General features: G+C 39.8%; 1 protein-coding gene across 3 annotated transcripts in view; it reads left to right on the top strand.

Annotated features, from left to right (window-relative positions):
* The window catches only part of PEBP4 (phosphatidylethanolamine binding protein 4), a 272,514-nt gene that overhangs the window by 240,879 nt on the left and 17,821 nt on the right, over positions 1-13,814 (top strand). For 2 of the 3 annotated variants that reach the window (XM_026683988.2, XM_087969658.1), the window contains exon 6: positions 2,601-2,717. The exons of the other annotated variant lie outside the window; for it this stretch is intronic. In XM_026683988.2, coding sequence (XP_026539773.1) covers positions 2,601-2,717 — 117 coding nt within the window. The remainder of the gene's footprint in view (positions 1-2,600; positions 2,718-13,814) is intronic. 3 annotated transcript variants of the gene reach the window in all.

Here is a 13,814-nt window from a genome sequence, read left to right on the forward strand (position 1 = left end):
TTTTTCACAACACAGAGGGAGGGGAAGCCATCAACCCACCAGCGAGGCATGAAAGATTGACAGCAAGTAATACCCTGATTTCATTTACATCGGAGCTCTTCAGAAATTAAGTGTAGTTTCCTCTTGCTGGTTCTTATGGCAACCTATGCAATTGATAGAGCATATGGAAGCTAAATTAGCTAGAAATGTTGAGATGATTGAAGTTGGAACTTGACGGGGAGGTCTGGATTCCTGCTTTGTAAACTAACATCTTGTCAGGCGGGAATGTATGTTTTAAGCCCTTGTCATGGTCAAAGGCATGCTATCCGAGGGAAGCTATTATATAGTTTGCCAGTTCTGCAAAAACAGAAAATAGTGCTTTGATGAACCCTACAGCAATCAGTTGCTGTCCTAAACCCAAACATTATGGTAGTATTGTGACTTTATCTTCTAGAGGCTTAGGACTTCCAGTTTCCAATCTCCACTCAGCCATGGATCTTACCAAGTTTAGACCAATCATTCTCTCTTGGTTTACTCTACTCTACAGGGAAGTTATGAGAAAGGGCCTGGGGGGGAAGTGTGATAAAAATGTAAATTAAAAATAAATTCTTTTTTTAAAAAAAAAAAACTTTTAAAAAATATTTAAAATATCTTTTCCCATTCTTTCAAGAGAATTTGTTAGCTTACTGAAGGATACTAACTTGATTATTTTTATTCTAATCTAAATTGTTGGTAGAGATACAATTAGAATTGAAGCTTCTTGAATGAGAAGTGAAATCAATTAATTTAATATTTAAGTATATCAACAGCTTTGTAGCTTCATATTTCCATATCCAAAGTTTGAGTACCTTATGAACTTAGCAGTTTAGCTTTTCAGTTTTATTTCTGTAGTATTCTAGTATTTGCATTTATATCCTATTTTAATTTTATCTCTCTTAATTTGCACAATCTATTTAGAATGTTTCCTTTTATCTTGTTGTGAGTGTTTAAATGTTATGAACTTATAAGAGTTGTTAATAAAAAATACAAATAACATACTTGGCTGTGTTTGTAGGCTAAAATTTAACTAGTAGAGGGGGCGTGCATAAGTACACTAACATGCCTATCGTCCCTGTCATAGTATTTTTATTTTCTTATTCTTGTTTTTGTTTGACAAATTCCAATAAATAAATAACTAGTTTGTATTATATGGATCCCCAGAGAGTATATAACTCATTGTATTAAATGAATCCACCCAGCATGGTTAATTTAATAAACTATGATTTCTTTAACTATATCTCAATGTACTATACAAAAAAGGCCACTCTCTTGATGCAGTCAGAGGATATGTGGGCATTACTTGGTCTGCCCATGTAATATTACAACTTGTGAGTTGTACTGGCTTATAGGTTTTAGATTGCAATTCGTGACAATCTGTTACCTATAAAAGCCACAACAGCTCAGCTGGGTTAGTTGTGGGACTACCTATCTCCAATTATTATCTGCCTACACTACAAGATCTGCTAGGCTGACACTCCAGGTCCTCTCTGTGTAAGAATGCCATCAATAGGATCCAAAAAATATGCCTTTATTGTCCTGGTGACTGCTCTTTGACAAACCATGTCCCACCTTCTCCTACCTCCCAAGATTCTGGTGACTCAACCCAGTCGGTCCCCCTTAAGCTTTTAAAACTTGGGTTTTCCCTTGTAAACTGGATTAGGCCATTGAGAATCCTTTTAAAAATAATCCACTAATTATTTAGAATATATCATGTTTTAAAACCTCATTTTATTATTATTTAGCCTGTTTTATATTGCGTTGTGTTGTTTTGCACTTATTATTTATCTTGCTTTGGTTTTAATCCTATATTAGCCACACAGAATCACATACTGTGAGTTATTTTATTTAAATAAATATTTGTGAGCACGATAATGAGAGGCAGACAAACTGGAACGAGTCTAAAATTAGGCAGTGCTTTGGGGCTTGGGTGTCATCCATCTGGAAGACAGGTTAGGAGAGGTAACAAGAGGTGGATTTGGAAAGAGAAGGAACTTAATCTTAAGCTTGAGTGGTTAGGAACACCAGGTGATGTTAAAGGGAGTTTTTTTTTTCCCAACAGAGAAAAGACAAGCACATTCTTGCAACTTGATGGAAAGCAGCCAGATAGAGAGAAGGGGTGGCAACAGGCTCAGAGATTGTACATACATACACACCAGGTGCTCCAAGATTGAAATCTATACCATCAGTCCTCATTTGCTTCTATGATTATAATCCTTATTAAGAATGTTTAATAATGCCCCTCTAAATAGGGATCACGGTTGAAAGAAGACAAAAAAATTCTAGTCCCATGTCTGGTGTGGTGCATAAATGCAAACGAACTAAAAATTATAGAGCTGCAAAATAAATAAATAAATCCCTCTGAGAAGTAGGGGGGAAAAGTCTCAGGAAAACTATAAGTAAGATAGAACCGGTATAGATGAATTCAATAAATGAGATGGTTATTTTATTAAGAAAGAACAATAGGCTCATGCCTTTTACAAAGTGGCTGTGTCTCAATTTTAGATAAACGTATTTTGGGGGGGGGGGGCTAGATACATATACCTAAGCAGAAATTTTATTTTACTTTTATTTCTGGTATCCAGACTACCTCCGACCCACACCACCCCCTGGAAGTGGTTACCACCGCTACCAGTTCCTCCTCTACGAACAGCCAGCTCATGAAGACGTCTCCTTGAATTCAGATGAAACCACGTCTTCCGGTGAGAAGCTCCTTTGCCTCTTTGGCAGTTCAAATGTGTGGCGGTTGTTATGTGAGTTTCGGGGAGAGAATTGGTGCCTTCTTCCTGGAGGATTCTTTTGACTCTTGTTTCAGCACGGTTAGAATTCCCTGTAGTTTGAATTCCCCCTGTTTGTGGAAGTGATGAAAATGCCCCAGCAGGGGGCACGGCTTTGCTTGAAGCAGGATGCATATTTACTTGACAGTGTGGGAAATATTTTGTTGCTGCTGCTATTACCAAAGTAAATGCTCACGTCAACTCTGTAGAGGCGACCAAGCAATCATATAGCTGGATAAGCCTCAGAAACAAAAACTGCTCGGGTGCTTTGTTTGGAATATATAAAGCAGGCTGATCCCCAGATAAGGTGAACCTATGCAGATGATGATGCTTTTAAAGGGAGAATGGTGTTTAGAGCTGGGCAGTGCTTTGATGGCCAAGGGTTATGTGCTTTCGTTGTTACTGCGGTTGTTCTTTGAGGGACACAATCAAAAGGAACAGGATACTGTGATGGCATGAAATGATGAGTAAGGAAGGCCTGTATTTCTGTGGATGGCGTGCGCAGAAGGTTCAGAGATGCTAAGCCTAATTAAAGACTTATCCGGTATTTTGTTAATTTTATTAATATGGTGGGGAAAAGTCAGGAAATAACATTGCCAAGGCTCAAAGGTTTGTTGCTATGCTTCAGCGGTAAAGTGTATTGTGGGCTTGGGGACCTCAAAGAAAAAGCATCCAAAATGCGTAGGGCGGCTGGCCAATTCTGTGAGTTGAAGTCCACATACATTAGTTGCCAAGTTTGAGGAAACACCACCCTAAAAAGCAGGCACGCTGGTACACCCATGCTTATGTTTTAATGTTGGAGTAAAAGAGGAAGGTTCTTAGAAAAAAATGAGTGGACCTGAAGGATATGGATTCCTGGGAAAGGAAGGAGGAAAGGCATCAGGAGGATTGGTGGATGGTTGGGTTGAGGGGCAGAGTTGAGACTGGGAAGATCAAGGAACTGGGCAAGACCAGAAGGTAGAAGTTGAAAAGAGGAAGTGGGAGGAAATCTTCTGAAATTATCAGGCTAGCAGACATGTGCTGGATTCCTTTCCTCCACCCTAGCCACTGCCCCAGTCAAGACCAGGTGATAGGGCTGGGAGGAAACAAAAGGTTCTTAAAGATGGCACCAGAATTGACAATGATAAATTCAAGCAGACACGCTAAGCAGAATGTATACCGCATGCTTGGCAATACAAAATCAAGTTTTCCAGCCTTGCTGATTCTGCTGTGTTCAGAATCAGCCTACCTGTGATTATTTGATTAAGTTTCCGTGCTGTAGTAAGCCCTGGTTTCTTCCAGCCACATTTTTTTTTTTAAACAGTCACATTGACTGCATTCAAACTTCATATTAAACCAATCAAAACATCCCCTTTTCCAATTATGGTTTAGTATGACCTGGAACCTGAACCTTTGAGCATGAGTAGAGTCAATCACTGGGTTGTGTTGTGTAGGAGAAAACTATTAATAATCCAGCTGCGTGGCAAACCTATTTAGGGTACATCTATACTTTCCATTGCATGTCAATTGAGAATGAGTGGAGAAGAAACAGCCAAGCTGAAAGACAGATTATGGTGGCAGAAGTAAAGGTGAAGAAGATCTCAGATACTGTGAAACTGAGAATTGTCTTTGCTTTAGGAGTTTCATTGGTGACACCTTAGAGCTATCACGCATGTCAAGCAATGAGATAAAAATCACGAATAATAAGATTTGGCAATGGAGTTGCACAAGCAGTCTTCAAGCAATGTTAATAAAATAACAGCTCTGCTGAGCCAGGCACGTTCTTAGCATGGAGGGACAACCAGTCTCCCAGGGGAAAAATGCTGCTTTAAGAATTATTTGCACAAGTGGAATTTCAGGACAGAGATGAGTAGAGAGAGATCCAGGAATAAGAATGCCTCGCCCATGGTGACATGACACTTCACAAGAAGCACCAAGCACATATGAAATCAGTTTATGGAGTCAGGTGCATAACATCCTGCTGGAAGAAGCATAATTCACATTATGGTTGTTAAAAAACAAACAAACACCAAGCAAGTTATTTGAAAGCAGTGGGAGAACAGTGAAATTTCACAAATGAGTTTGTCCTTTGCCTCTTTGTAAATCAATGCTATATAATATAGCTGAGAGGTCTTCCAAATGATGATGATGATACCATGCAAATTGGATTAGATCATGATGAGAGCAGGTTTCTAGGATCTGCTGGGGGTAGATAGAATACAGTCAGAATGCACAGCTATGGGGTGTGTGGAAGGCGTATCTTCAAAGAGGTCATTAAGTTTGGGTCTCAGTAAGGAACCCATTCAACTGACTACTCTGGTAAGCACATCCTGTAGTGTAAAATAGGAGGAGAGAATTGCTCTATTGTTCTTAATATGTGCATGCATAAACAGATGAACATGAAAGAGAAGGATTATTGCTCTTTGAAAACCTGTCTTTGGTCCCAGGCCTGGGGTTGGTATTTTTACTATTTGTCTAGGGCCCCTGTTACGTTCTACTTGCTCTATAAGAACATTTTATAATGTTACTTTAGTACGGGCTGACTGATTTGATGCTTTTATCTGTTTTTATGTTTTTGCTAGTTTTGCATGCTGCCCAGTGTCCATTGCAGTTGAACAGCTAAATTCAGAGAAAGATAGACAGATTGAGAAACAAGTAGATAGATGTGCTGGGCTACACAAACAAAAATGATGCCAAACGTCAAAGCGAAATATTAAGCTATCGATAGAAAATTTGCAAAATGGTGCATGGATAGAGAAAGGAGGGAATCCACTCTTTATCAGGTACATCAGAGGAAATATCCAACAGGTTTCCGTGGGACTCACACAACTACATTCCACACAACATATCGGTTATCACACCAGTAGGTGTGCTATCTGAGGAAAGGATTGTTGTGTTTTCCAAGTATGAATTCATATGCTTTGTTGCAGGATTGTTGTTGTGTTTAGTTTGCGGACAAAAGTTAACACTGTATTAACTGTCGAAACACAAAGCGTGTGGTAAATGAGAAGAATGTGTGCAAGAAGTGTGTAACAAGTATATAACAAGAGAGGGAAAAATAAGTTTCCTCTTCTGGCAATTGGATAGAATTCATTATTTCTCATCTTGACCGGTAGCAACTTTGGATTGTGATTTCCTGATTATTATTCTCAGATGCTTCAACTTTATTAAAATAGGGAGCTGTTGGAAATTTGTTTACTTATACATGTGAAGCTATGTATTTATATAATACAGCTGCAAATTTATATAGTAATATTTTAACCCATGCAATTACAAGCATTTCTGGGTAGATTCCATAGTTAAAATTCCAAAACTAATGTGTTAAAATCTCCAATGCTTAGACAAAAAGGAAATCCTTGGCCCAAGATTGAAAAGATCAGTACTGTACGTAGGTAGAGTACCAGTCAGTTGCATACAGAAAAGGGCTCGATTAAAAGAAAAGATGATGTATTTTAAATAAGCAGTATTTTAGTACTACTCTTGCCTCACTCCCTGGTTCAAAATCACTGATGTAAATCTTTAAAATATTGTTAACATAGTTTGTACAGAATTTAAGATTTTTTAAAAAAACTTGAATGAGCCCGTGTTCTTTTACAAACTGAAGTGATTCTTGCTTAACCAATTATGTCTTCAAATTATCACAAGGTCAAAACCAATTACTACTGGATTCCATGTAGATCCATCAGAGGATTTTCTACTGATTTGGGAGAGTTATTATAAAGCAAGTGTGGGGTCAACAGATTTAGTTGAAGTTGCGATCCCAGTGTGCCCTTTTCCTTAGGGAAGCCATGGAATGAGTCCCAATAGAACTCCCAATCAGGAAAGGAATGTTCTAGACAAACGATTTTATAGAAGGTAAGGGGTGCAACTTCTTTGGTGATTCTTTCAGTGGGTAAATCTTTAGGAAAATATGGCAGTTGAAGTATAGGAAGGAAGGGGAAGAGGGGCTTCCCTGCTTTTCAGTGTTCAGATATACCGGCTAAACAAGCTGGATTAAGCTTTTGCATCAGAGATCTCATATTTTTAACTTACTGTATATACTCGAGTATAAGTCGACCCGAATATAAGCCGAGGCACTTAATTTTACCACAAAAAACTGGGAAAACTTATTGACTCGAGTATAAGCCGAGGGTGGGAAATGCAGCAGCTACTGGTAAATTTCAAAAATAAAAATAATTAATTTGGGAAACGATCTCACTATCATGAAAGTTTTAATTGATTCACTAACCCAAAAGAAGAAGATGATGATGACAGTGGGAGGCAGGAGTCACTCTCTTCCCCTCCCCTCGGAGGCCCCCTGAGTCAGGAGTCGCTACCGCCGGCGTGGCCCCAGTCCCGCGTCGCCTCGGGGAGAGCCGCGGCAGCACTTTGCAATGGCAGCAGCGGCACCGGAGGCTCAGGCTCAGCGGCTCCTGGTGGGGCAAAACCAGGAGCCGCTGAGCCTGAGCCTCCGGTGCTGCTGCTGCGTTCAGTGCTGCCGCGGCTCTTCCTTTTGCCTTTCTCTTCCCGAGGCGACGCGACTGGGCCGCACCGGCGGCAGCAACTCCCGACAGCCCCAGCCGGACACCTGAGCGGAGCCGGGCGGAACTGCCAGTTGCCGCCGTGGGCGCCGCTGCAGGCGCCCGGCTGCCCAAGTAAAGAACAGGGCGGCGCTGGACCATCGGAGAAGCAGAGCAAAGCCGGAGACCAGCAGCCGCCTCCTCGGCGCAGAAAGTCTCCCCAACCAGCCGGCCGGTCTCCTCCTCCTCGGCCACACAGAACAAACAGGCAGAGAAGGAGGAGAGCAGCTGGCCAGCCGGGGGAGGCCTCCCGTTCTGCGAAAGAGGCAGCCAACGATCTCCGGCGCCGTCCTGCTTTACACGCTGGCTGCTCGGACTTGCCGGGCCCGGCACATAGAACAGGGCAGCGCCGGATGTTGGAGAAGCCGAGCGGAGCCGGGATCATTAGCCACCTCTTTCACAGCACAAGAAGCCCCCCAGGCAGAGAAGGAGAAGAGCAGCTGGCCAGCCGGGGAGGCCTCCCGTGCTGTGAAAGAGGCAGCCACGATCTCCGGCGCCGCCCTGCTCCACGCGCTGGCTGCTCGGACTTGCCGGGCCCGGCACATAGAACAGGGCGGCGCCGGATGTTGGAGAATCCGAGCGGAGCCGAAGCCACCTCGGCTCGCGTTGTTTTCTGAGCCCGCGAGCCTAGAGCCAGGGCGCTTTCATTGCACGGCGGAGCTTCTTGTCTCGGGAAAAACCGGCCGTCGTTGCTGCCCCCTGAGGGGAGGGCGATTCTGGGCTGCGCGATTGGGGGACTTCTGGCTTTGGGTGGGTGGGTGGGTGGGAGCGAGGACGGACGGAGTCCGTGAAGTGGGCTTGCCTGCCCTTGCTGGCTGCCTCTGCTTCCTTAGGGGCGGGGAAGGGGGCTCCTCTGGACCAAGGGTGAGTCTCCCCCTCAGTTTCCCCTGAAGGATCTTCCGTCGCTTTTGCCTTCTCCCTACATCTTCCCTCTGTTAAAATTCCCCCCCACACACACACACTTATTTTCGGGCGGATAGATTTCGTGTCTGAGCATTCTCACATGATGGTGGGTCTTTCCCCCCCCCCTAAAAACAGTTAAAAAAAGAAAAAATATATCCTCATGCAAGAACTTTTCTGCTTCCGATTACCCCCATGCTTAAAAGTTGCAAAGGAAACACGGAAGCAGGGAAGCGCCTGCCCAGCTCCGGAGCTCCACACCATTTTTTTTTCAGAGGGGAATCTGACTCGAGTATAAGCCGAGGGGGGTTTTTTCAGCACAAAAAAATGGGCTGAAAAACTCAGCTTATACTCGAGTATATACGGTAGTTCTATTCGTGTGTTTTTTCCCCCACAAAAAAAAATCCAGAACCCTGGTCCCTTTGGAAAGCTATAGTAGTAGAAAATTGGGTGTGTTTGTGTGTTGTTTTACTTTTGTTCTTAAGTCTCTCACGGTAGCCGATCAAGTTCTCTGGAATCCTGGAATTGTGCAGAACATACCCTGAAAAGTACAGGTTTAAACAATTTGAGCTATCTTGATCAATAACCTATTTCAATATCTGATGAAATGAGCCATAATTAACATGAAAAATACCATAAAAAATATTTGGGTTTTTTTCTGGAAGAAAAAAAAAGAACTCTAACTTGGCTGCCATTCTCGAAACTTTAATTAAAAACAAATTCAGGGAAACAAATTTTACCCGATTCAGACATTTCCTGCAAATATGACATTAACAACTGAAACAGAAGCCTATTTTCAAAGGAAAGTTTAATGAGCCTGATTAAAATACTGTGAGAACAGAATTAAATATTGCATTGGGATCAAATCTCTTAACAAGCTACCACCTTGCTCTTACACATCAAAGATCTAAATTGTTTCAGGGGTGAAATCAAAGCAAAATTTAAGTTGCCTGATTTAATGGGGATGAGGAATGGGATGCTTCAAATGGTAATAGTTCGAGGCCACACAAGAATCTAGTCCAAGGGTCTTCAAACTTGGCAAGTTTAAGGCTTGTGGACTTCAACTCCTAGAATTCCTGAGCTAAAATGACTGGAGGAGGAATTCTGGGAGTTGAAGTCTTTTGCACTAACAAAACTGATCATGAGGTTTGATCAGTAATCTAGAGTATCCAGAAGCACAATCCTATCTGGTGTAAAGATAAAATTACAGCTAAAATGCACATAACCTCAGGTTCCAAGAGGAAGGGCTGGATAAAAGCATCATGCATTCCATATAGTATTCTTTTTCTTCCAAAGTTGCTAAACAAACTTAAAGCATTCTGTGTCTAGTCTACTTATGAACATAATTTCAAAGATAGCTGTCCTTAGAGCACAGTGCTATTAGATATAAAAGAGTTCAGGTGGACAAAGATATAATTTTGCACTTTTGATGTGTTCAGTGATGGTTTTTCCCATGTGGTCCTAGAACAAGAAACAAAAGTGCATCAGGTTAAAAGAGTTGAACTTGATATCCTAGTTCAGTTCCATGTATTTGGGAAGATGGGTTCCACATTTATGTACCACAACAATGCTTTTCAATTTTTGTATTAGAGAGGTTTCTGACAACAGGACTACTGATTCCTTCTATTTTCTCTTAGTTTATAATTGTGCAGCAATCCAATTTAAAGTAAATCATGAATCTGAACATAGTGTATCGTTAATTACCTCACTGAAATTCAACAAGTTTTCAGGTGACTTCTGTGCAATTTTTTCCTCTTTCAATCACACCTCTACATTTATCTCTGTGGCAATCTGATTCAGAGAATATTCAACGCTGTGCAAGATGCAGAATTTCCCTTTTGTTATATATCTGGTCAATATAAATGACTCTAAAACTCTAAAAACATTCTGAGAAAAACAGATTCCTCTTTTCTCCAGGTCTTGTATAAAGACCTATATTGTCTTTGTCCTTGAATTCTCCCCTTATTCTTTTGAATATCGAGTACTGTAGCATTTTCGTACAGAAAAGCTACTTCAACCATTTTATCATATATCCTTTAGCTATATTTAAATTGTATTTAAGATTATGCCACCGTTTCAGTTTCCAGACTTAGGGGGAAATTATATTTTATAGCTGGCTGTTCTCTGCTATCTTTTTCACGTCAGATCACTGTTTTACTGAAGTGATCTCCTCTACAATAAATATCATAAATATGAGTGGCCCATAATTCACCAGTCCACATATTCCATTGCTAAGCCATCATTAGGTTTCTCTAAATATTGGGTTAACATGAAGTCACCCAGGGAATGCAAGATCTGAAAAAGAAAAACATGGTCAACAAATAAGCACATTCATACATTCTGTATCTTTTTGTATAATTTGTTGGTTCAGCAGCATATTTCAACTGGAATGAAATAGGTTGACACAAAAACAACTCTATTAATAGTGGCAAAGCAAACCATTTTAGTAAAAATGTGTGCAAAATATCTTTAGACAAAATATCCAGAGGTAGCAGAAACTTTAGGTAGTTCGGAGAACCAGCAAATCCCACCTCTGACTGGAGATTTTACAGTAACCTTCCCCTGCCACGCCCACCAAGCCACGCCCACAGAACTGGTAGTAAAAAAAATTGAATCCCACCACTGCCTCAATCTATCAAAAAAGCACATGTTTGTGCCGAAAACTAAATCCAAAACTTGCTTACTTTGCTTACTGGCCAGCCTCCATTATAATATTTCAATCTCCCCAAAATATATATTTAAATAGCAGCTAAACTTTTCTTAGGATTGACTCCTCTCCACACCTCAACCAGACTTGAAACATAAATAAGTATAATCAAACAAAACTTGAAGTTAGTTATTCTTTGTCCATAAGGTGACCAACTTTTTTACAATGAGAAGGAGGACACAAATAAATTGAAGAAAAAGAACAAAGCCACTTGCGCACAGCACACTCTCTCAAAATAATTCTCCTGTGTGGAGCACATGTGTCTCATAATCACGTCTCACCGCAGTGTACCGAGCCTTGATGAATCGCCATGTCAAATACAAATACGTCACATCACACACAATGGATTGGATCGGCATCGATCAAATATGGAGATTTACAGATTAGTCTTCAAATATCAAAAAGGAGGAGGACAAAACTTAAAAAAGAAGGACTGTCCTCCCTAAAGGAGGACGGTTGGTCACCTTTGTGTTCAGATCTATGTTAGGAGCAACATCTATACAAAATGCTATAGAAACACGGAGAAAACTTTACATATTTCATTGTTACTTTTCAGATATAAAATATACATTGGATTAACTACATGAATTCTAGACCGTTCTAATTACCAAGGAGGAAAATCTATGCTGCTCAAAAATGTTGTCCCATAATTAGGGCACAATTGTTGTTTAATTATTCCATCTGTAGCTTATTATGCTTCTACCAATTCCTTGCCAGCTAACTTTAGCTGATTGTGATACTTTTTTTTTCCTAGATGGATCTGAAAATTTTCAGATAATTGGCCACTAACACTATAAGACATATACCACATTTTGTTTCAATTTGGCTAGGAATTTTGAAAAAAAATAATTTTGTAGTGTGCTAGTTGGCTAAGGCATAGTGTCACCTCCATGTACACCCTTATTCTGAAAGTGTGTCACAGTAATCAAAGGATTTATTTAAAATATTTTCTATTGTAGGAAGCTCCCATACTTATGTCACAGTAAGAGCTGCAACCCATAGCAATATTGTTCATTTGATCTGAGATATATAATTTAAAGCAAAGGCCCATAGTTAAGGGCAGGAGTTTCCAAATTGTTCTACAAGGCTCCTAACACTATTCAAACTTTCAAAATCTCGCTAAAATAAAACAAAGCAATATTTAATCTGAAAACTGATAATCCTCTCTTGGACAGGAAACAAGCTTATTGGGAAAAAAGAGAGGAAGAAAAATTTTAAAAAATTCCCATAAGACATCAAACCCCACAATAATGTTCAGCAGCAAAAATTCAAACATAATCCAGCAAGTAATACTGTAAAGAGCACCTAAGTCTATTGGTTGCAAACACTGAATTGAGCTTATTTGGAAGATGTGAGTAAATTCTTTCAGATTCCTTCTTGTCTTCAATAGTATATATCCTAAAGACAAGAAATGGGGAAAACATCACACATATATTCACACATACACAATTTTAAAAAGATAAAAATCTGCATTCATCCAGAAAAAGTTTTCAATAATTAATTTATTTTATTTAGATCATTTATACAGCTGCTCATCTTATATCAAACTCTGCATAGCTCCCAGTCAATGAAGAACAGTCTATGTGATATAATTGTTCCTATCACCTTTTTATATGCTGAGCTTTGATAGTTTATTTTATTTATTTTATTTGGTTTGTCAATTGCTTACAAGATAATAGGTATAAGTAACAACATTGTTATGAATACATGAAATGGGTACATATAAGAAAAATAAAAGAAACAATAGGACAGGGATGGTAGGCACGTTGGTGCGCTTATGCACTCCCCCTACAGACCTCTTAGGAAAGGAGTGAGGTCAATAGTAGAAAGTCTAAGGTTAAAGTTTTTGGTGTTTGGGGAAGTTGATAAGAGACTGTGTTATAAGCTCGGATGCAAATTTCAAATATCAGAAATATCAAATCAAACTTTTGGAAAAGGTAACCCATAGAGTAATGCAGTATTCACGTTTTGTATTGTAGGTGGCATTATCACAAGATGTTGCTTTTCTTGTATATATCATTTGCAAACTATGTGCTGTTACCTTTGGAGCTCTCTTCTGGATCTCTGGAAAAACAAAATCTACCTGTATTGTGAATTTCTAAAGCAGAGCCAGGATTCTGACCTTCACCAAAGAGGCCCCGCTTCCAAAACACTCGATGGGCGATTATTTTTAGCTGTTTTGCTGCTGAATCATACAGCTTTTCTGAAAAATTTTATGCCAAATTCTCAAAGCAGTTTCATGAGAGTTTGTTGTTTCCGAGTTGACCTGATCATTCACCATGTGGCTGATCCCTTGGATTTCAAATGAATGTTGATTCACACCATTCAATTTGTAAAGAAGCATTTTACCCTTCAATATCTCCTATTATTTGTACACCAGCAAGGGCAGGAGGTAAAAGTCCTGGCTGGCTTTTCCAACATAAATAGAACAATCAAAAGGTGTTCATTCATTTATTTATTTATTCATTCATTCATTCATTCATTCATTCATTCATTCGGTCTGTCTGTCTGTCTGTCTGTCTATCATTTTTCTTTCTTTCCTTCCTCTTTCATCATTATCTATCTATCTATCTATCTATCTATCTGTCATCTATCTATCTATTTAACTGTCAGTCAATCAATCTATTTATCTATCTATTTATCTATGTCACTGCAGTGGCTTTGGACAGTAAACAAAAAGTAAAACCGAGGAAACTAAAACAGCAAAATTAATAATAAAAAAAACACCAACCAAAATAATCAAGGTAACATGTGTTTGAAGTCTAAAAAGAAATCCCATTTCACAATTAGTCAAAGAAAGCAAGCAACAAGACTCGCATAATATCTGGACCACATGATTGAAGAAAGCACCAGGTCTTTAGTCCCCCATGAAAAGCC

Source organism: Notechis scutatus, chromosome 7 (assembly GCF_049901735.1).
Source record: "Notechis scutatus isolate UNSWTSFEM ecotype Mainland chromosome 7, rNotScu1.2, whole genome shotgun sequence".
NCBI classification, from domain to species: Eukaryota; Metazoa; Chordata; class Lepidosauria; order Squamata; family Elapidae; genus Notechis; species Notechis scutatus.